Genomic DNA, 22,312 nt, shown 5'->3' with positions numbered 1-22,312 from the left:
TGCAGTAGCCATTATAGTCCCACTGCAAACAAAGTTTCAACACTTCTCTCACTACAGTACCATGAACACTTTTAGTGTTCGTACCCTATAGAATTTGCATGTTATATTGCTCTTCCCACTATTTGAACCACAGCCCTTATGAGACAGAAATGATGAATTTTCTGGCTCACATGAAAAAAAAAAAAAAAAAAAAAAAGAAAAGAAAAAAAAAAACCACCAATCCAAACTCCCAACAAAAACCCATAAGATGAGCCTCAGTGAAGATCTGAAGAAAGTTCACTGCTCATCCACTGAGCTTGGTAACTATCAATCATTAAACACTTAGGGCTATTAAAGAGTCATTTTCTGAAACATAAGAAGCCTGCATTTCGTCATTGCTCTGTGTAAAAGGAAGGTCAGTTTGTTTTTCAGAAGGTAAAAATCTAAACCAGGGCTATGAAATACATTACTAGAGCTCATAGTTTTGTATTACAGTAAGACCACCTTCCAAGGCTCACCTTGTAAGTTATATTTCATTTATTCCGAGAGACAAAAATCACATTACCTCTTCTAAAGCTCTCTATGAAGCTACAAATATCTCGATACTATAATTAACTAGAAGACAAACTACAGCAATGGTGTTTAAAAAAGAAACCCAAAACACCACACTGTCTCCAAGTCCCTTTCCTAAAATTTTTAGCAATAGGAGTAGAATTAATATCTTCTAATGAACTCCGTATTCTGTTGCCTTGAGCAGTACAGGTGCCCAAAATGCAGATGAAACTTAGAGTTCATACATGCTTTCAGAGGTCATGTGTTTTGGGGTTAGTTTTTTTCTTCTTTCTAGTAATCTACAAGACTCCTGGCTATAAATTGTTCCTTCTAGCAACCACATGCCATGATTTTGCTGGCTATTTTTATTCATTAATACCAGCTGCTTCACAGTGCCTGGAGGTAACAGGAAAAATATGTATACGTGTTTTAACCATATGGTAAAAACTGATGAAGGCCTTTTATGTAGCATAATCCATGTACCCAGGGTAAAATCCACTCTTATCCAAAGACCAGGCTGAAAGGCCTATTCTCCACTTGAACCTTCAAGGACCCACATCACTTCACAGATTCTGACCAAATCCAAATGTGTACATTTGCATTGCGCCCATGAAGTCAGCAAAGCAACACCCATTTCCATCAGTGTGCATTTTCTGATCAAGTGGTAAGCAAGCTTTCTGTACAGGGACAAATTTTACCGGGGTGCTTAAAGCTCAGAAAGCATAGGGTCCCTTCTAACAACCATTAATCATGCAATACTTTGTTTCCAAAACTGTTCTGTTGCCATCACTGCTAAATAAATAAGGTTTTCTCTGAGATTATTAAGTTCCAAAGTTTAACATATAGACAAAAATTAAAATGGGGTGAGATAGCTGCAAAATATCTATTCAAATGATGTGTTCTAATCATCTAAAGTATTAAAGTAAATCAGGGACATTAAGCGCTAGCACATAATCAAGTGCAAAAGGCTTTACTTTGGCAAATACTAAGTCTATGCACATTAACAAGTTTCATCCTTCTTAACCAAAATAGCCCCGAACACAGAATCATAGGATACATCAGAACAAAATGCAACAAGATCAAAATAGAGAGGGAAATGCAGTTGACAGAACAGTAACAACAAAGGAAGGAGGAAAAGAGTCATGGATGGATTTATCCAGGAAACTAGTAGGAGCCCAAGCAAAACTAATTCCAGAAAACTATCCTGATTTCTTTTTCCAGAGGTTACAGACTATTCTACATGACCCTTTTCTTTCCAGGATAATCAACCAATTCAGTTAATGGATTAGTTTTAATTCATGACATCTAGGACCCGAGGGAATGGCAGGAAGATGTGCCAGGGGAGGTTTAGGTTGGGTATTAGGAAAAGGTTCTTCACCCAGAGGAACAGGGCCCCCAGGGAGGCATTCACGGCGCCAAGCCTGATGATATTCCAGAAGCATTTGGACAACGCCCTCAGTGATGTGGTGTGAATTTGGGGTTGCCTTGTGCAGGGACAGGAGTTGGAATTGATGATCCTTGTGGGTCCCTTCCAGCTCAGGACATTCTGTGATTCTATGATTTCTGTTACATAGCAATAGGTCATGCTTTGTTTTATATGCACAAATATATACATCTGTGAATCTTCTTTCATACCAGTCTCCCATTTTCTCCTTTACTACTACTTTCAGGTATGAAACATCTTCTTGATAACATAGCCAGCATATTCTCTGGCGTAAGAGAAAAGTATAATCAAGTAATATGAAATCTTGGGCATTCATTTGTGGTGCAACTTAATTAGAAAACTAGACATGGAGGAAAACACCCTTGTATCAACAGGGATGTAAGGTCTTCAAGATTTGCCATTGGCTTAAATAGAAAAAAAAATCCTAAGCATGGGACAAAGTTATACCTACCAAGAAAGTTAATTCTCACAGAAGTCCTCAGGGTTATAAAGTATAATTCATCTCTTAAAATGACACCAAACTGAATTTTGCCAAGTGATTAAATGAAAGGTAACAGTGGACTTTTTCCTTACTATACTCTCCATGAATACCAAACTAATTTAGACCATGATTTTTCTATTCTAAGTATTACAAGAGAAAAAAAATTTAAGAGCTTTGCTTGAATCTGAAATGGCCTTTATGAAATCCTGAACAGTAATAAAACCTAATAGCAGTGAAAGTCTTTTTACCTTTGGCTTAGGAAATTTTTTCTCAGTGATATTAACTATTCTTTCTTTGCCATTGTACATGCAACATTAAGTTAAAACAAAGTATTACGAAACCATACTGACTGTGCTTCTCTAAGTAGGGAGGACACCATCTTGAATTCTAAAAAGCTTCCTTTATGTGTCATACGTTGACTTTGTTCTCCGATTACAATATTAAGGCACCTATCAGGTTTGCCTAGGTAACAATGACTACTGAAGTGAGTAACCTGGAAGTGCTTAAAATAATATTCTGTACACTCCCTTAATCTCCAGGAAACATTCCTACACTGAAAAAAAATACTGTTTGCTTTTCCTCACTGATTTTCATACTACTGACTTTGAATACACAAAGCTTGCTTATTTAGCGTATATCTTTTTCCCAGCTGCCAGCAGAGAAAGAATAACAGGATCTGAAAAATCAGGTGGTATTATTTCTGCCAGAGGCTATACATCTGTTCTCTGCACAAAATAACCAGACTAACTAACCACCTGGCTGATTAAGCAATACGGCATCCAGCTCATTCTTCAATATCTGTATTAGCCTGTAATCCCAACACCGATAATCATGTGGCTTTTTCACTGAAGAAAACAGATGAAACTCAACAGAAACATATATTGTGGTTAAGAGACTTTCTCTCTTTTCACATCTCTTTCTATGTATACAAACACAAATACCTTAGTATCTCTTGAATGTGAACAATATTGAAGAAAAAAAATATGCCTCCCAATTGTCACTTCATTATGAAAAAAATCTTTATATTACAGGCAAAGTTCTTTTAAAAAAAGCTGTCTTCTATTTCTCATTTTGTGATTCCCCCTAAATAACACTTTAGCACAAGAACTGTACAGAACTAATTCTGCAAGCCAGAAAACATCAGTAACAAACTCACCTCTTGGTCATAAGTTAGAATAAAACTCATCTAGTAACACAGTTTCACCATAGTGAGTACACCTTGGTCAGGCATCAGGCAACTTGTCCTGTGGAAACAGGCTAGCAATTTCAGTGCACATTCCCAGTAAAGACAAAATCATCTCAACTTGAAAAATGAATGCAAATTTAGTTTGAATAACAATTTTGCTTCTGAAGATGGCTGAAGATTTAGGTCTGTTTTTAATGTTAATTGAACTGGTTAAGCCACAAGTAAACCAGTTTGGTTTATGGTAAGTATCATCTAGTATAAATCCAGAGAAACCAAAAACTGAAAGTGTTAGAAGTTAGATTTGGCAAGTTCTTCTGAGAAGCAATGAAAAACCCTATCAAACGGCAGAAAGATGAATCTAGTCTAATTTTATTCCCCTCACACTCTGATGAATAAGAATTCCTTAAGACAAAACAGAAGCCTATAAAACTACATATCCCTGAAACAATAATGCAAATATTTTTGCTTAGGACTTACAGTGAGAGAAAAATTAATAATTTAATTAATTTTTTTAATGGCAGAAGTAGCCTGATGTCATTATACTAGATGTAGGCTTCCATCAGAAGGAAATTAAACAAAAACCAACAAACTAAACTTCAGTGGCTAGATAATGCTTGCTTGAAAAGAGAAAATGGAGAGCAGAAAGGACCATGTTTCAAAAGTTCTACTCAGATAAATACACACTCCACAACTGTCTGCATAAAAGAAAGCTTAAATAAGCCCATAATTAAATCCTATTCAGTTCCTGCTTTTTTATTTGGGCAAAAGATGAAAGCAAATGCAAATAAGTGTGTCACATCTGAACAGCAGGTCTGGCTGGTATTTAATTCTGAGAAAGACGAATACAGTCCTGCTTGTTCAGCAGAACTGTGCAAAGGGAAGACTTTTATACTTCTACACAGATTTACAGAGAATGTTCAATTTTACCAAATAGGGCAGGAGGGGAAAAAGAAATCCCTCAGCAAACGCTGAAGTTTTCGCAATATTCCAATCCTCCAGTTAAGTCATTCTGATATACAAGACAGCAAGGCCTGTTCAGCAGCGTCAGGAAAAGATCAAGTACGGACTCCTGCAGTGAAACAGCAATGCCTCCTTTTTTCACTTACAAAATTACTTTTCCAGGGGCAAGATTCACCTCTGAACATAAGAGGGCATCTGCCAGCACTGGCTGCTGCGGAAAGAAGGTCCAAGTGGCTTGAAAGTCTACCGAGGCAAGAACATGCTACGCCACATGTTCCCCTAGCAGCCCGCTTTCACAGAAGTCTACGCAGCATTTTGCACTCCACCCGTTAAATTAATCCCAGAGCATGAGCAGTAAGGGCAGATCTGCTGTTATCCCACTGAGAATGACATCTTCTAATTAGTGCAACGTCAACAGGCCCACAGAGAGGCTGTGACAGAGCTCAAAGATATGCTCATGTGTAATAGCCATCGATCTGCAGATTCAACTTTATATTTTCAGGCTGGGTTGAAAACAGTCATGGTACCAGAGACAAGGGAAAAATCTAAAACGTCAGGAAACTTACTGCTTTCCAAGTGCACTTTTCTGTCCTGCAATTTAAAAGTGCTATTGATTTAAACAAATTTAGCAGCTCTTGGATAATTGAAAATCAGTTTAAAAACAAGAAATGGTGATACTCAGTTCTTTGAACAAGCTTAATCTTGCAGCTTTTGTGGAATCAGCTCTTTAGTAAAGAACCCTGCTTAAGACCAATATTAGTGAAAACACAGAAATCCTTTAGTATTTTGTCTGTGCTGATTTGAAGTTTTTATGGTCCCCTATCTCCCCCACTCATTGCAGGATTAGTATGTTTCTACCTGGAGAACAGTGGGCTTCTCTTTTGCTCTTTGTTTCCAAAGCAGCCTGTAACAAATAGCCTTTCTGATTATTTCCCAGTTTGTGCATCTGTACCACGGATGGTGTTAGAACAGTTCTGGTTTTGCAGATGAAGAGCTTAATTTTGTCATACTGCAAACAAGGAGACTTTCCTTGCTACCATGATTATTTATCATTTAACTCAAAATACTGAAGAATCATGGCCTTTATGTCAGATTAGTAGCAAACAAGTTTAATCTCTTTGATTTATATTATTCATCAAGGAAGCATTAGAGAAAACAAAATATGAACAATGGAGAGATGAGGTCAAAAGGTGAAGTATGTATTATTAAGAGACATTAAGAGAAAAAGGTAATTCAGAGTTCCTCACTTTCTTAATTTCAGTTCAGAATTTCAGCTGCTTCCATGTCACTTAAGTTCATACTGTATTTTCCACATTTTTGAGGAGAAACTATTCTGATTGTTGTACTAACAAAGTGTTATAATATGGAAAGAATTAAAAAAAACTTCCTACAAATAACTGCAGTGCTCTACTTCCAGATCTGGCACAAATTCTTTCAGCAGGCTTCACATTTACATTGCCATTTGGTGTTCCATAGATAGAAGCATATAGAAGTAGAGATAAAAGCATATGGAAGTAGAGTTTGACAGTGCTTTCTCTGTAGGCTGTTGACTGGAAGCTGCAACATAAAAAGCAGCAGCAGAAACACAGAGAGATGGTGAACTAGGACACTTTGGTTCATACTACAGTAACTGGTGCTTTCAGCTCCACAAATATGTAGGGGGAGAAAAAAACAACCCACACCCCCAAAACCACAGACCATGAAAACATGCTCCAGAGATAGTAAAAATAGCAAAGCTCACTGAAAAGCATGCTCAGGAAACCCAAAAATTCTGGCTGTGAAATCTGGCTGAGAGTCCATAGAGGACCAATTCCTAGAGCCCCACAAAGACAGCTGAAGTCCAGGTAAACCCTAAGTATGAAAGGTCAAAGCCATCAGGCCCAAGACAAACAATCTAAAGCAGCCAAGGTTAAGGCAGCAACCACACAGCAGACAAGTGGAAGAACCATTAGTACTCTACATGACTACTTCTTACACCAACAAGGTTTGACATTTTTTGTACAGAAGACTATCCTAGACGAACATTTCACCAGATAAAGTAGTGTCATTTGCCTTGGCTCTGACTCCATATTTTATGTACAAGAGATCTAGTCCCAAAGTTCGGGGTCTCAGTTCCTCTTTTGCTTCACTTCTTTAACTTTAGGGCAGGAGTCATCTTTCCTTCAGATTCTTGCCTTCTAAGCCTTGGTTGGTTTGGAGCTGTTACCTTAGCTTTCACTGGATTCTTGCCTGCATTTGTGGTAATGTACAAACCCAGAGAGCCAATATATACCAGCAACTTTTTCGTATGTGGTGGATGTAAAATGGGAGTGTGGCCTAAATGGGAACATGCTAACCCCTCAAATACTGCCTACTCCATTTATAATCTTTTATTCTTTCCTTTTATTTTTATTCTTGTTTCTTTGAATGCTTCTGTAGTTCGTAATTTTATATAGACAAAATTTATGAAAACTTATTAACTGTTATTCTAGAGCAATCTTTTTAAACTTGTAAGCTGCACTTCCCAGAAAGGCTCACAAACTACCACTAAACGAACCTCAGCAGATAACTAAACAATAACAAGATTACAGGCTGACTATTGCTTACTAAAACAAAAAAAAAAAACAAACAAACAAAAAACCCTACATGCCTGTAGTAGTCTGCCAACCAAAAAAAGATTGTAGGCCCCTGCTATACTGGCCCTGACCAAAATCAGAAACTCCATTGTCACAGAACACTCCTTCATAGCCACATAGTCACATAGTCACAGCCCCTTCCCTCATAGTTTTCATGGCTGACTGATGAAACTGTAAACTGCATGAGCTCCCTTGTAAACTGTGATGCTTCCTTCAGCACATACAAGTTGAGAAAATCTTCAGCCTGAAACGATAACAGAGCATTTTATGAGAAAATTAAGAAAAAGATACAAGAGCGTAATGTACTATGAGTACATAATTTATTAAAATTGCACGTGGAGATTGAGCAGACATTGAAAATTCCATAGGAACCATGAAATGCATAATAAATTCATACTGCATAAAATCCTCTTTGATGCTAGAATTCTTCACGTTAGTAGTAGTCTCCCCGGGGATACACACAGGCCCATATCTCTGTGTTTTAGTGGGCAGGCCTTCTTTCATTTGTACTGATCATCTTGTAAGCCACTGGCTAAAAAGCAACTCATTTACATTGTCGTCCATTTGGCTAGTTAAGATAAGTCCATTTCTATGGAAACCCCCATTGTGCCACGCTTAAGAAAACAGTGACTTACCCCTTTTCTGTCAAAATAAAACGCTCTGTGTATTCCAACATTCAGTCAGACTTAAACAGTGGAGAGATAGCACACACTCTGCAGCCCCTCAACACAATCAGATTCATTTCTCCACAAGCAGCCAGATCCTTCTTCAAGTTCACATTGATGAACATCAGTGTTTGTCCAGAGTTAACATCACAAAATCGATGTGGAAAGGCATCTACTTCCTAGCATTAGTTTCAACATCTACAGACACATGAAGGATAATAATCAAACCAAGAATGGGCAAAGAGGCTGAATTTTCTTTCATTAGTTATGTGGTTATGTAGAAAACTCTGAAATTAGGAGTTCTTGCAAGGTGAAAAAAGTCAGTTAAGTATGGCTAAATGAAAACACGAGTTTACTTGTTTAAAACTGTCTAGTGCAGGATTGGTCTAGATAGACCACAATTTTCAATTAATTGCCAATATTCAGCAAATCCTCAAACTGAAGACAATGCAACTGTTTGAATAAGAGAGAAAACACGTCGGTCCCTGATCAAGACACATCTTTAAGGATGGAAATGGAAAGATCAGGACATTTGTGTTTGATTTTTCAAGTACATTAAAAATATGAAAAGGAAGCACTTTTTTTCCCCAGTGACTAAAGAACGTCCGTTTGTTTTTCTGTGCATCTCTTAGACAGAACACACTGCTTTGAATTTGCATTTATATCCCAGCTATGACTACAAAAAAGGCACAATATTCTTCTGAAAGAATTACACATTACAAGATGTTGTCTTTTATTGTTAGCGCTTGAATGACGCTATCCTGGAATTCTCCACTACCAACTCACCATCTTCCTGAACCAAATCACCCTGAACCAAAAGCGTATATGACAAGGAAACCAGCTCTAGTTGTTTTCATAGCTGATGAAAATTCAGTACTCAATCGCTACATAACATTGACCTTTATGAGACCTTTTTTCTTTTGTGCAAAGGGAAAAATGACGAAACTGCTATAAGTAAAATAGCCAAGAAAGCTCACAAAGAAAAACTTTAAAACGTTAATGTTCTTTGCAAAGCCATTTCATTGTGAAGCTCAGATTTGCACATGTATTTAAAAATACAGCAAAACAGTAAAAACTATGAAGAATCACTGCCATTCTTTCCCTAACTACCAAGTAAGGCAAACAGATCTCAGTTTTCAGAAAGAAGCAATATTTTTCCTTGAAGAATTAATGAACAAAGGAGTTATAAATAACTGTCTGTAATGAAGAAGTGTCAATAATACTTAGCATGTTGCACTGTACTTCTGATGTTGACTCTGATGGCATGTTTATTGCTCCGCTGTCACATAGCATGATAGGAAATTTTTGCTCATATAATTATAACACTGGATCTTTCAGACTGTATCCTAGTTTAAATATAAACTATAATAGTGCTAAACTTTTTTCCTTGTGGAAAGTTATGCTTAAGCATGATCTTGTCTCATGATTGTCTTCATTGTCTGGAAACATTTGAATCAAATTATCAAAATATTGTTTTTCACAGGTGGTAGATGAGCTATAAACAAGGCAGGACTCAATGACATGTAAGCAATGTAGCAAACCACCTTCCATGGACTATCTAGCTGCAGTTTTCCATTCTACAGTGTGCAATCCACTTGAACCCAGCATTTAAGGGTCAAGGAGTCTCTTCTGCTTCCACCTAAGCCTTTGAGAAAGCTGTTGATGAAATCAAATTAATAGTACAAAAGCCTAAATGTTTTCTCTTTCTCAGAGGAGCACTCCTGAACTCAAAGAAATGTTTCCACCTTGGAGGAGTGGGTTTGTCAAAATGTCATGTTTTGTAATAAATAAAATGCACCAGTGATGTTCAGGGAATATTAACACATGGATACTGCTGTCTCTCATCTGCCTCATCGCAATTATTGCAACAAACTTTATTATCCATCATTAAAGAAATAATTGATTTACACCACAAAAATTCAGACCCAGGACATCTGAATGGAAAGCCTGGAGATCTGCAGGTGCTCAGCAAAAACTGAAAACTCACAGCTTTGACTGCAAGTCTTTTACTTGCAATCATAACTGCTGTTATGAGACAAAAATAAGCAAATATGGCCAAAATGTTTGTATTCTCCTCATACGATGCAATTTAGAGTGAGGAGTGTAGGACTCCACAAATAAAACAGCTTTGTTTGCAGAGGATAAAAGCAAGATTTGGGCACTATTTCCACCCCACTGAAGTTTATACTGAAATGATTTTTTTCCCCTCCTTTTGTACATAGGCAGGTAGCGTTCTGACTACAATCATACTTCAAAGCATTGTGTAGATGGATTTTAACATGAAGGTCGGGTGACAGTCCTTATACTGAATCCAAGGCTCCTTGAATTTTACAGCATATAAAATCTCTGTATTCTCTGTTCTAAGTTGGAGCCATTTACTATCTAAAAATTCCAGATGTGGCTTTAAAGCAGTGTTTTCTAGCTCTCAGTGTAGTTGCCTTACCCCCTTAATTTCCAAATGATATCAAGATGAGGTTTCTAGGGCAAAAAGCTGTGGAAATGTTGAAGGCATGATTCTGGCTCATGCACACACATGCCCTCCCATAAAGAGAAAAAAGTGATTTTAATAAAGACTAAATAATGAAAAGGGATACAGGTAAAAACAATCCTAATACTACAAGAGCAGACGCAGAGCTTGCAGGAGACAAAGAAAACCCTTCAATGGACACTTCAAAAGCCTAGTAAAAATCCAGCTATATTCATAATCAAAAAGTTTTTTGTGAAATGAGACAGCAAACTGAAAAGAGGCCCTGCTGTTCCAGCCCTCAGGCTTTCTTCAAGGTAAAGCAACACAACTGAGCAGAAACCTCAGCAGAGTCTTCCTTCAAATCACATTTACTCAACACCTGTTTGGCTGCTGGCAAGGAACTCTCATATCCAATGAACTGGCCATTGAAGGCTTTACATTCACCCTTGGCAATCTAGCTTCTCAGCTCCATCTTGTGAAAAACTCTAAACATGAAAAAAATGGAATTAGTGTCACTCTCCTCAACAGCACCTAAATCAGGAGTTTTGGTAAGCAAGTTTCCAAGACCAATTCACAAAGAACAACAAAATACTAATTCTGAGCTATCAGTTGCTTTCATTCTAGCACTTAATTCAGACAGTTCACTCCAGGGTGAAGTCCCTGTTATTTTATGGGTGGTGGTAAAGAATTCTGTATCAGGTTTGAGGCGCAGAATACCATTCCTACGCATTTCTTACTAGTGTTCAAGCACCACAGTAAATGTCATTCCTATAGACGGATAAACAGCCATGCACACAAAGTTAAATGAAGATTCAGTTTCCATCTTATTTTTTCCTGTGGGTTCTCCTACGTTAAGTGAAGGAATAGTTTTCCCTTTCCCTGTCTTTGGAGATGGTGCCATAGACGCAGTAAACTTATCTTCTGACTCACAGGGAAGCAGGGATGAGAGCTTTTTTCTGTGCTCCTACAATGCCTAACACAAAAGCTTAAAGGTTCATGACCAGAGATACAAGGGATGCAGAGTGTGTAAACAGTGAAAATGACACACACTTGTTTTTGAAGCTGTCAGCAAGTGCTGACACGTAAACACAGGGAAAGGGAGTAATGCATTGATTAGCACCTTTAATCTGTCAGGAAGGGAAATGGATCTGGACTATGTTAGTATTTGGTCAGGATGCTCAAAGAAACATTTATTCTTTTTGTAGCACGGAAAGGCAGTAAGTTTAACCCTCTGCATAACCCACCTGTGGAACTTTTAAAACTAAGGAAATATGAAATGCAAGGGAGATCCAAACACAAGCCAATTACACTGTTGGCTACACAGCTTATGGTAGCCCTGTTCTATTTCCACCACCACCACCACAAGATACCCACTCATTTCCTCCCCCTCCTGACTTCTACTGAATTATTCCAGATGTAGAAGCTTGATTAGCTCCAAACTGCATGTAAACCAACCTGTGACCTCGTCTACATTTTCCATTTTGCATCTCTGACGTACTACTGAGTTTTTAGTGCTCAGATCCCCTATTGAAAGAAAAAAAATCAGACAGAAGTCAGCATCCTTAGCATTCATCTGCTATTTTTCCATCACAAACTAGATTCTTAATTGAAAAGTTACCCTGAATATTCACGTTAGTCAAAAAGAGGCACGCAGTTCACACAGGAACACAATTCTCAGCCACGAGGTTCTTTACAAAAAACTTGAAGTTGCTCATAGGTACTCCAGGAATCAAAGTAATCTGAAATTAATCATTTCACCTAGGAGAGGTAGTAATTTTGTACCATTTATTTACCCCCAAGGATTAGGGTTTGGTAACTTCCACCTACCTCATTAATCCTTGTATTTCGGAAAGCTGGGTCCAGACTGTCCATGTACCAGTTATACAGATTGAGGGTGTTACTACTATCATACATCACACGCCCAATATATCAGAATGATCAGCTAAAGCGAATAATCATCCTAAGACTGTACAAAAAGCACAGGACAATAGCCGTAAATTATCCTGTGCAAGAGTAGCAGGTAAAGAGCCATTTATAAGGTAGACCCATGTAGAGGCAGAACGTGGGAGACGGGGAACACTTTTTGATTTTTTTCATCTTAACAGACAGAGTAAAACTCCTCTTGATTGTTAAAGCAAAATGCCCTTTATAAAAAGGACATACTTGGAAGTTTGATTTTGCTGTTCTTTGTAAGAAAAATCCACACCTATATAACTGCTTTGATGCATGATTCACGTACGTATCAGTATTTTTTTCAGTTAGAAAAAGGGTTGTTCTAGAAACTGAAGAATTTAGACAGTGGAGCCTTTTATTTTCCCAGCTGGAAAGTTAGGTTCTGCTTGTCCTCATATCCAATGCATGGTTTAGGAGCAGTATTACTTTTGTTCGGCATGTTCCTGGGGTCATTGATCTTTGGTGACAGAGCAGGTGTGGAAAGACAGGTGTTGGGTGCAACAACCATTACCTCATTAGTCCTGTTGCTGCCTCCTGGAAGACACCCAACTTTTGCCCCAGAAGAGCCTCAAACGCCAAAGCACCCCTAATGAAGTTGAACCTACTGTTAAAAACAGAACATTAGGACTGGCCAACAGACAGCGCTACCCACTGAGTTAAGGCAGAGAAAAGCTAGAGAAAGAGAGACATTGGCAAAAGAATAATTTCTGGGGCAGCCCTTTCCTGTAAGTACGGCTTCCTTAAATAAGGCAGCTGCAGACAAGAGGAAAAATTTGAACTCTACAGTGAAAACTCATATGATACAGGAAAATACTGTTGTACAGAGCAAGTCCTGCCCACAAATCAACCAGATGCTCCTGTTCCTAATCAGCATTGTGCCGGGAATGCCACGGCTGTTGGCTTAAAATTAGAATAAACCTGAAAGCTTCTTTAATACAGAGCCTTGCAAGGAATGCTTTCCAGAAGCAATATAACAGGGCCTCAGCATCAAACACGATAAGTATGAAACCTAGATCTGCTTGTTATCACTGCATTAATTTGCTTGAAGGCATTCCTGCTTCTAAATTAACTTTACAGGATGATTCCCATTCATGCTCACCACTCCCACTTATTTTCTGGACTTCACATAGCACACGTAGCATTTTTAAAATATTAACCTCTGTAGACTTTCACTTGTGCTTGCTATTCTGCCAAAATATTTTTATCTTTTATCATAGCTAGCAGAAGAATCAAACCTGACAGCAAAGAGTCCAAACTCCAACTTCCAACAGCAAATCCCATTTTAGCAGCTCTTGTTCACCTTCATAGTTAAACTTGGAAGTTTTGCATGAACAGCTGCACACAGACGAACTGACTCCTTCTTCTGGATTTTGCCTATCCTACATATTGATACAATCTAAAGAGAAAGCCAACTTTGAAGAAAATCTGTTCAGCAAGTCTGAAGAAATAAACTTTACACTACCAAAACAGAGTCTCAAGTAATTGTTGTGGTTCACTAATAAACATGCCTCTTTGTCTTTTCCCAATTCTGCCTTACTTTCTGTCAGAGGTAAGAATCCCATTAAAAGACATCTTTTACTTCTCTTCAAAGAGACAGAGTTAAGAAAAGAGAAGGAAGTAATTCTCAAAGCATTTATCTTTAATACTGCTGTGAACAAGTAAACAAAGATTGCAAGACGCATTAGTCCCATTCATTATACAGGTCCCCTCATCACAACTTTCCCCTTGTCCAAAAAAAAATCTAGATGAACGTATGCTTATCCAGGCTCAGTAGCAGGCCAGCATCAACATTCTAAAAACACTTTTGAGCTGGTTCCTCCTATATACACTGTTTAACAACAGAAAAGTAAGTTTCTATGAGCAGGATATGAGAGAGTTTCAAGCTAATAGGCTTAGAGGGGTTATGACTGTTCCACTGATTACCTGAAAATGCTTGAAAAGATCCCAATAGGTCAGTGTTACTTTACACCTAGACAAGTGTTTTATTTCTCATTTTTTATGCTTTTCTTTTGCAGTTAATGTTTCACGTAATGAATTAACCAACTTCAGGGATTTTGAAGAATCCTAGAAGAAGAACATATGCTTTGCCTTTCAAGCAAGCAAAGCTGAACCAAGAGGAGGGGATTACTCTGTGGAGACCTTGAAAAATAGGCAGAAAATTGATCTCAGGATTAAGTATTTGGACCACAGGAAATGCCAAGATCTAAGGATTTTTAAATTGTTCTTGCAATAATTAAACATGAATTCAAGGTTGGTCTGCCATACTTTTAAAAAAGTTGTAGTAGGCTGAACAAATATATCTGGAACCAAAAACTGGCAAGTTATATCAAATGAAATAAAACATTCCCTACTGACATCTATGGCAACAAGCACATATATATATTAAAAAATCATCTGGATTATTTAAAGTGAAAACTAGATATTTTCTTTTATTCATTATTTGGCCATCTTTACAGGTCCATAGCAGAAGAGAATCACTGGACAACTCAATGAACGCCAAAACTAAACAAAGAAAGCAAAAAAGTTCAATTATGCTACATAAAAAAACTGCTTTTTGATTACATATAGTGAGAAATTAATGTTAAGTGCTTTCTGGAGATGATGAGATAAGGATGAAGACACTTCTACTGATGTTTTAAAACTTATTTACTTTTTTGATTTATTGATAATCTATCCATAGTTAAGGGTCTAACCATTACATTTTCTCACATAAACTACTAAAACCAGACACTACCCAGCAGTTTAAATAACATATGAAAAAAGCTGCATCTATTTAACAGCTGCAGAACTCATAGGACAGACGCAGTAAAATATAAAAAAAGACAAGAGTTAAAAATCCTACTGCAAGAATATTAACTGTAATAAAAGAGAAGACATTAAAACCAGCAGCTAGTTAGGTGCCAGGACATAATAGAACCCATAAGGACAGGCAAAGGATAATGCTAAGTTAGGGAGAAAGAGTCTGTTTTCAGCAAAGAACTTCCTGACAGACACCACAACAAAGCAACATGAACGGTGACTGTGTGGTCCCCTTCTCGTAAATAAACCAGGCGTCAAAGGTTGATCTGCAGTTAATAAGAGGCCTAAGCCTTCTCCAAGGATTTGTAGTATTCTGTCAGCACAGTCCAAGCCTTAGGAGCCATGAAGCCTTCCGGCGGGTTTTGTCCTTCTCGAGCCAGCTTGCGCATGCGGGTCCCCGATATAAATTCGAAGTCTTCATGGCTGAGAAAGTAGGAGTGGGAGCAAGGGGGGAGAGGGAGAAGAGCAAGGGAGGGGGAAAAAAAGAACATATTTTAAAAGCAGGCAAAGTTGCTCGTATTCCTTCTGCTTTCTTGATACTTTATAGATTTTTTCTTGGGAGTATCGTGCTGTATAAGCAACTGTCATTTCCTGACATTTGGCCAGCAATGCCAGTAAATCTCTGGAATATATGCCCTCTACAATATTCAGCTTAGGTAACTCCTGAGGTTTAGCAGCATAGTCCAACTGATCTCCTGTGGACTGAATTGAGTCTGTGCTTCCATCTAGCCTCACTTGCTCTCTATGGAGAAACAGGGAACTGAGGTTGAAGGAGAACCATCTCCTTCACGTCCTGCCTCAGCCCTCTGCCAAGCAACAGCAGGCATCCTATCTTGCACCTCGCCCTGCCATGGCAGCTGACCAGCCCTATGTGCTGGTTGAAGGTTCCAGTGCTGGTTGAAGGAGGTAATTTCAGTGCCACTAGAGAATGTGAAAAAAACAGCATTGCACAAAATCTTAGTGAAGAACAGTTTGCAGAACAGAGAAACTAAAAGCCTCGGAGTCTAGAGGCAAGCTCCACAGCTACCACAGCTGGGCCATTGCAAGCCACTGAGCATCCATATTCATATGTATGCATATCAGCAATGTGGCACATACAGTTCAAAACAAAGAAAAAAGCAGGGGAATAATAAAGATACCTTCCCCTAAAGATGTTTTTCCCTAAAAAAGTAGAATTCAGTTGGACAAATGCATAAATGAACCCAGATCAGGATTGTTTATCATAGTTAACATGACAATCTAAATTAATATTAAGTTCTCAGGTATGTGGTCATAAGCAGCAAAAGCTCCACAAGTTAAACTCTTACTCCTCACAGAAGTGAAACAGTAAAAGCCAGAGTTCTACCAAATGCTCCAAAGGAAAAATTATTTATTCTTAAATTAAATACGCAATTTTACTTACACTATTTGCTCAATTTGCAACATGTATGCATTACTCATTCTTTACTTGTCTGTTTGAAATAAAGGCCAAGTATTGATCTCAGATGCACATGCCTTAGACAGAAACAAGAGCCAAGTGTGCGCATCAGAGGGCAGAACTTGGCTCTAAGTGCTGAGCTATGCTCAGTAGGGTATGGAAGTTAGCAAGATGCAAAAGCATTCCACAGTTCCCTTTCACAAAACCATGAGCCCCATAACTTTTTGATTTGGGTTGTATACATTTACACAGCAGCACTGCTACACATGCTCTTTTCTGATTGCTCTCAATTTGGGACGGCAGGTTTCTGGAGTGTCACAACAAGGCAAAAAACCCTACTGTGCTTCAATTCTGCAAAATATAAATTACATAAAAATGGAAACTTAAAGTCGATGTAAGCCCATGGGAGAAAAAGTTATGTCACTGCTATTTATAATGCCTGAAAATTTTGTTCCTTGGTAGAGAGACGCCTACTGTTCACTAACAATGCCTGAAGGTAACTTGTGTTCTTTGCAAAGAACTATTTCCATATAATATATGTAAGGAACTGATAAGCCTGGTTAATTCTAGCAAAAAAATATTAAGTGTGCAGATGATCAGAAAGAAGAGAGTAAAGCAAGTACTATAAAGTTTCTCCGTGTGTGGTTTTCTCCACAGTGTGGTAGCAATACCAAAATTTGAGCATTAAAAAAAAAAATGTTAGCTGCTTTATCCCCTCCTTGCCTGTTAGGTTTTCAGAAGAAAACCCACTCAACTTCCTCCCGTGCCCTACAAGTGAAATAAAGGTACTAAGACAATAAATTTAGATATGCCATATAAGTTTGCTTCAATAAGACCCCCAATTCATCTGCTTCTTCTCATCCCTAGTTCCATAAAAAGCAGCTCTAGGAATCAGAGATACCAAGAAAGAGAGAAAAACGAGAAGAAGCTAAGGAGATTTGTAGAAACTATAAGAAAAAGAAAGAAAAAACATGAGCAAGGATCATTTAAGAAACATACTACACTCAACATCTCATAACATTTCTAGAAATGTTTCAAAATACTATTAAAAAGTACAAAAGTACTAAAGATGCCCTCTATTATCCAAAACCTCTTTTGAATGGGTTTTTCTTTTAAAAAAAAAAAAAAATTACCTTAATTAGTAATCACTAAAGTGACTCAAATGGAGCTTTGGCAATATATACTGTATGTTGAAACAACACAGTAATTTTTGCCTCTTAAAAAGTTACTGCATTTGAAATTCTATTGTTTCCAGTTTAATGTCTACTTTCATACCTAAAACAGAGTATTTGAATAACCACTCAATACTCATTGTCTTTACTAATTGTAAAATTGAAATCTCTTGGATATCAGAAACTGAGATTTCCACTAAGCAGAAATACCTTATCAGTGCTGGTACTGTGGTGTGATGTGAACCATGAGCACGCTGAAATAAAACATCTCAGTATGTGTGATTTGCTTTTGTGGAAAAAGAAACCAGAAAGAAGAGTCAAGTAATTCTATTCATAGTGAATTTTTAGGATATTAGGAGTTACTCTACATAATATGTATTTGAGTGGAACATGGGAGGGGGAAACATTTGACCATTAAAGCTGCTATGAAATATAAATGCTAAAGCCATTCAAATTCCATTCTCAAGTGAGATTTAGAATGACTCTCAATGACACTTAACCCAAGCCTTTTCTGAGCATGGGATTTAAGTGCCTTTGAAATTTTTGTTCAGTGGCTTCTGGAATTAGCTTTCTTTGAGCCACGTTGGATGTTAGTAAATGCTTGTAACATTGATTTGACACTTTACTACCAATTGAGTTTGACTAGTATTGACATAATATTTGGTCCCAATGCAATTAAAAGCATTCTCCAAAAGAAAGAAGAAAAAAAGGCAGAAATAAATCCACAACAAAAGCTTGCCAACAGAAAACCTGTCCTGAAACATATTACTTTGAGACCCGTATTTGCTCCATATCATAGCATCCCAGAACCCTAACGCACTGACAGTGTGGAAAAAGCCTTACATACGCACACTGTGAAATCTCCTTACTTACGGAAGACAAGGCTAGGCAGGCAGAAAATACATAACTTTGCTCTCATACATCTAGCAAAAGGAGAAAAGGAATCTTTTCTTACACTTCAGATTGTGCTCTCCTTCCACACACAGAGCTATATGTATATACAGACACCCTCAGGTGCACAAGCTAGTCTTTTATATTTGGAAAGCAGTGATTTATGCAGAAAAACATAGGAACAAGTTTTTGCTGTTAATTAATCTTCAAACAATTCACAGTAACTGAGCACCAGACTCAAAGGACACTATAAACCATGCACAGACGATAAAGAATTCATATACCATTTCTTTTCTTTCTTTCATTTACAAAGACTAATGTTTTAATCTGCTAAATGGCTTTCCCTTTTTCTTTTTTTTCGTGCCTTCAGTAGTTTTTTTTTACTGTAACACCACAAGTCACCCCAGCACAATGACAGCTCTTCATGCTTTGTTATCAGCTTAAATACTCTAAGGGCAGGCTACGATTTCAAAGATCTTACAGTTCTTGTGACAAAACAAAGAAGTTATCACCAGTTTGCAAGTGGGAAACGACTGCATGAAGATTCTTGCAGTCCTGCAGGAAACCTCTGCTGTATCTCTGCAGTGTCAATACAGCACCTTAATACAGTGACTGAGGAGAATATTTTTTCCACTTCGTCAATTATTCCCTACAGGCTTAATCTAAGTATAAAAGATATTATGTAATTTATCTTTCATTTGGGAGCACTAAAGATCAGTCATAATCTTGGGAACCCTGACCTTCTATTAGGGTATCTGGCACTTTGCAAATGACCTTCTTGGAATTCCCATTCTCTGTGGAGGGCAACATCTGGTGCTCTCAAGGACTTAAGAAATTACTCTTAAATACAAGGCTCATGATAGAAGTAGAGACCATTCATTCACAGTTTTGTCTATTCATAAAACTATGTTTTTTGGAAACAAATGTATGGAAATAAAACAATAATATGGCTTATTCACCCTGCTCTGGCTTCAAAATGACTGCCATGTTTTACTCAGCTGGTAAACTTTAGATCCGATTAATTCTCAGAACAATTCACAGCGCCTCCTTATCTGGGGTTCAAGTCCTTTAACAACTCTCCTTCTCCAACTTCACACTTCCTGAACAGGATCTGTCACGAGGTGAAATCTAGCCTTACAACTGTTTTCAGAAGGACTTTCACTGAATTTAAATTTGCCTTTGTAGCATCAAGTCATGACTTACACCATAACTCCTCCAGGAACAGAACACTGTCCCTCACAGTGTCAGGTCTTTGTTATGTCAGTCTACGTTATGCCTTGGGAATGCCCTGTAATGCTGAATGAACCAGCTAGTATCTGCTAGGTTCAAAACGTAACCAGCCATGAACAAATCTTCATGAAAGCAGAACATAATAATGTGATTAATATCAACATATGCAAAGCAAATCCTTTACCTGCTGTGAATGAAATGTTTTTCTGACTGACAGGAGGGTTTAAGTATTCTGAGCTGCTATAGTGTTTCAATGTATCCTAAATTATGTACTAATGTTAATTGAGAAGCCATATTTCACATAGCTAAATTAAGGAGGACAGTCAAGTGTGCTTATCTCAGCCTCTTACTATCACTTTAAAAATCAGGTATCGCACCAAACAAATTTGGGAATGGTATGTACTTAGTTGGAATAGCTGTCCTGTAAGTATGACTTGATAGTATTAAAGCAATCATGACAACCATATTAAAGGTTCTGGGAAGAAACTATATAAAGTTAAAATCTCTCATCTTCACAGACACCCATGCTTCATTCACATTTTACAGAAAGCATGAACAGTCTGCTCCAGTAACCTTACTTACGAGTTTCTTTTAGCCAAAATTATTTCATCAGTTTTCTTTCAGGACAAAAAGGAAAAAAAAAACATTTTTCCAGACACTGCTGTGGCTTTTTTAATTGCGAGACAAATTTCCTTTCTTAATTGAGTTTTTTCTCAGCAGCAGTCTGTGGCTGCATTTTATAGGACTGATCTGCAAAGAACTGGGAATCTCTGCTCACCCAAACAACTACTATTATTAAGCCACCAATCCCAAGTTACACTTGTTTGTGGTAACTGTTTGAGAGGCCTTTTTGGCTGAAGAAACACACTGTTTTTCTGAAGGGATTTCAGCATTGGGTAGGGATTTTTTGGGGGGGGTGGTGTTTTTTGTCGGTTGCTTGGTTCTTTGGTCGTTTTTTCTTTACACTTCTGTCTAATAGTGGTTCACAGATTAGACATTAATTTGGAATTTCTCCATTATAACTAGAATTCTTCCTATAAACTTTTCCAAAACATGTTTGGATGTATTCAATTATTGATCCAAAATTCTATGAAATTGAAAGGGGTAAAAACTATGATAAGCAAAAGGACTGTACCAATATTCATACCAGTTTCTGTATGTATTACTTCTTCAGAATTCTGTGCAAGTGGAAATGCTCAAGCTTCCCAGAGAAGCTTAGATTAGGCTTGCTATCTGACTTCAAAAACAATAAAAAGGGATTTTTTTCTTTATTATCCTCATTATGCCCAAAGGGAAAATAAAAATAAGGTAGCTCTACCTGTGGTGCTATACATCGCTTCAAATGCACTCCTCAAATCCCTTTCCTAAATTTTATATGGTTTCATGAAGTGCTAAACCTAGTTCTAAGATGTCCAAGAAACAAATTGAAAACTGTGGTGGCTTCATGAGGTAAAACACAAATATAGTTTCAAGTAATTGGCTGTTCACAGGTCTTAATTTTTTAAAGGGTAACTTTTGTCAAATAATTTATACAAGTTAAACTTTGTGCACCACTCTGCAACTACAATTTCTGTGCAGCTGGTATAAAGGCTTTTACATCAGTCTTTTCTTACCCCTTTTCCTCACACATAGTACTCCATGATCATCCCTGAATGCAGTCAGGATGTCTCTGCCTTTGCTTATAAACAGGGGTACATGTAGATGCACCTCCTGCCAAGTGACTTCAGCTCCAACACAGCACCACAGCAGCTCAACACTGTTAACCAGCAGCATGAGGCCCTGACACTCAAAGTTAGCAGCCAGGTTCTCCAAACTGTTCCCAAGCAGAGATACCGGGTCTACCGAAACTCCAAGGGCAGCTTGTGTTATGGAGGATACTAATGGAAGTGAGAAACAAACTTAACTCCTATAACAACTCCACAAAACTGCACTTACATGGACACCTTTGGGAGCTGAAGACCTTAAGAACAATGACCTCTCTAGAATCACAGGCAGTGCACCTGAGAAGGGCCTTTGTTACTAATTTGGAGGCAGGGCCAGTGGTATACTTTTTGATGCTTCCCAGGCTTGCCACCAGGTCATGAGCAGCTTGGCCACAGCAAGGTACCACATAGTTGCTCAATATCTTATGATACATAGCTGACCATTACCAACCCAGCCTGTGAAAACCTACTCCCACAGGCATACGTGGAATGCTCTCAAGTGTTACATCTTTCCCATAAAAGCTGAGTGTGAACGTTTAGGGATGTCACAGGCAAAGCAACTCTGTGCCACTGCTAGTGATGCAGCCCCAACTTGTCAGACATCCTTCTGGCAGCTGGATCAAGCTTTTGGTAGCCTCTCACCACTAGCCAAAGATTCATCCCCTATCATCCCAATGGCTTGGGATTGCCTTCACAAGCAGAAAGATAATTCACTGTCATCAGCAAAAAGCCCAACTACAAAAACCTCTGCTGCCAAGCGAGGTGTGGGTCCAACTCTGCCAAATTAGAGAGGCACTC

The 22,312-nt window shown here is 38.0% G+C and overlaps 1 protein-coding gene across 1 annotated transcript in view; it reads right to left on the bottom strand.

Moving 5' to 3' along the window:
• Positions 1-14,701: 14,701 nt before the first annotated feature.
• Positions 14,702-22,312, bottom strand: part of PAPSS1 (3'-phosphoadenosine 5'-phosphosulfate synthase 1) — a 45,802-nt gene continuing 38,191 nt past the window's right edge. Inside the window, exon 12 of the mRNA XM_075090701.1 lies at positions 14,702-15,524. Within this exon, the coding sequence (XP_074946802.1) occupies positions 15,386-15,524 (139 nt within the window). The 3' untranslated portion in view covers positions 14,702-15,385. The remainder of the gene's footprint in view (positions 15,525-22,312) is intronic.

This window comes from Phalacrocorax aristotelis, chromosome 4, assembly GCF_949628215.1.
Source record: "Phalacrocorax aristotelis chromosome 4, bGulAri2.1, whole genome shotgun sequence".
Lineage (NCBI taxonomy): Eukaryota > Metazoa > Chordata > Aves > Suliformes > Phalacrocoracidae > Phalacrocorax > Phalacrocorax aristotelis.
This window is presented reverse-complemented; position numbering and strand designations above follow the sequence as displayed.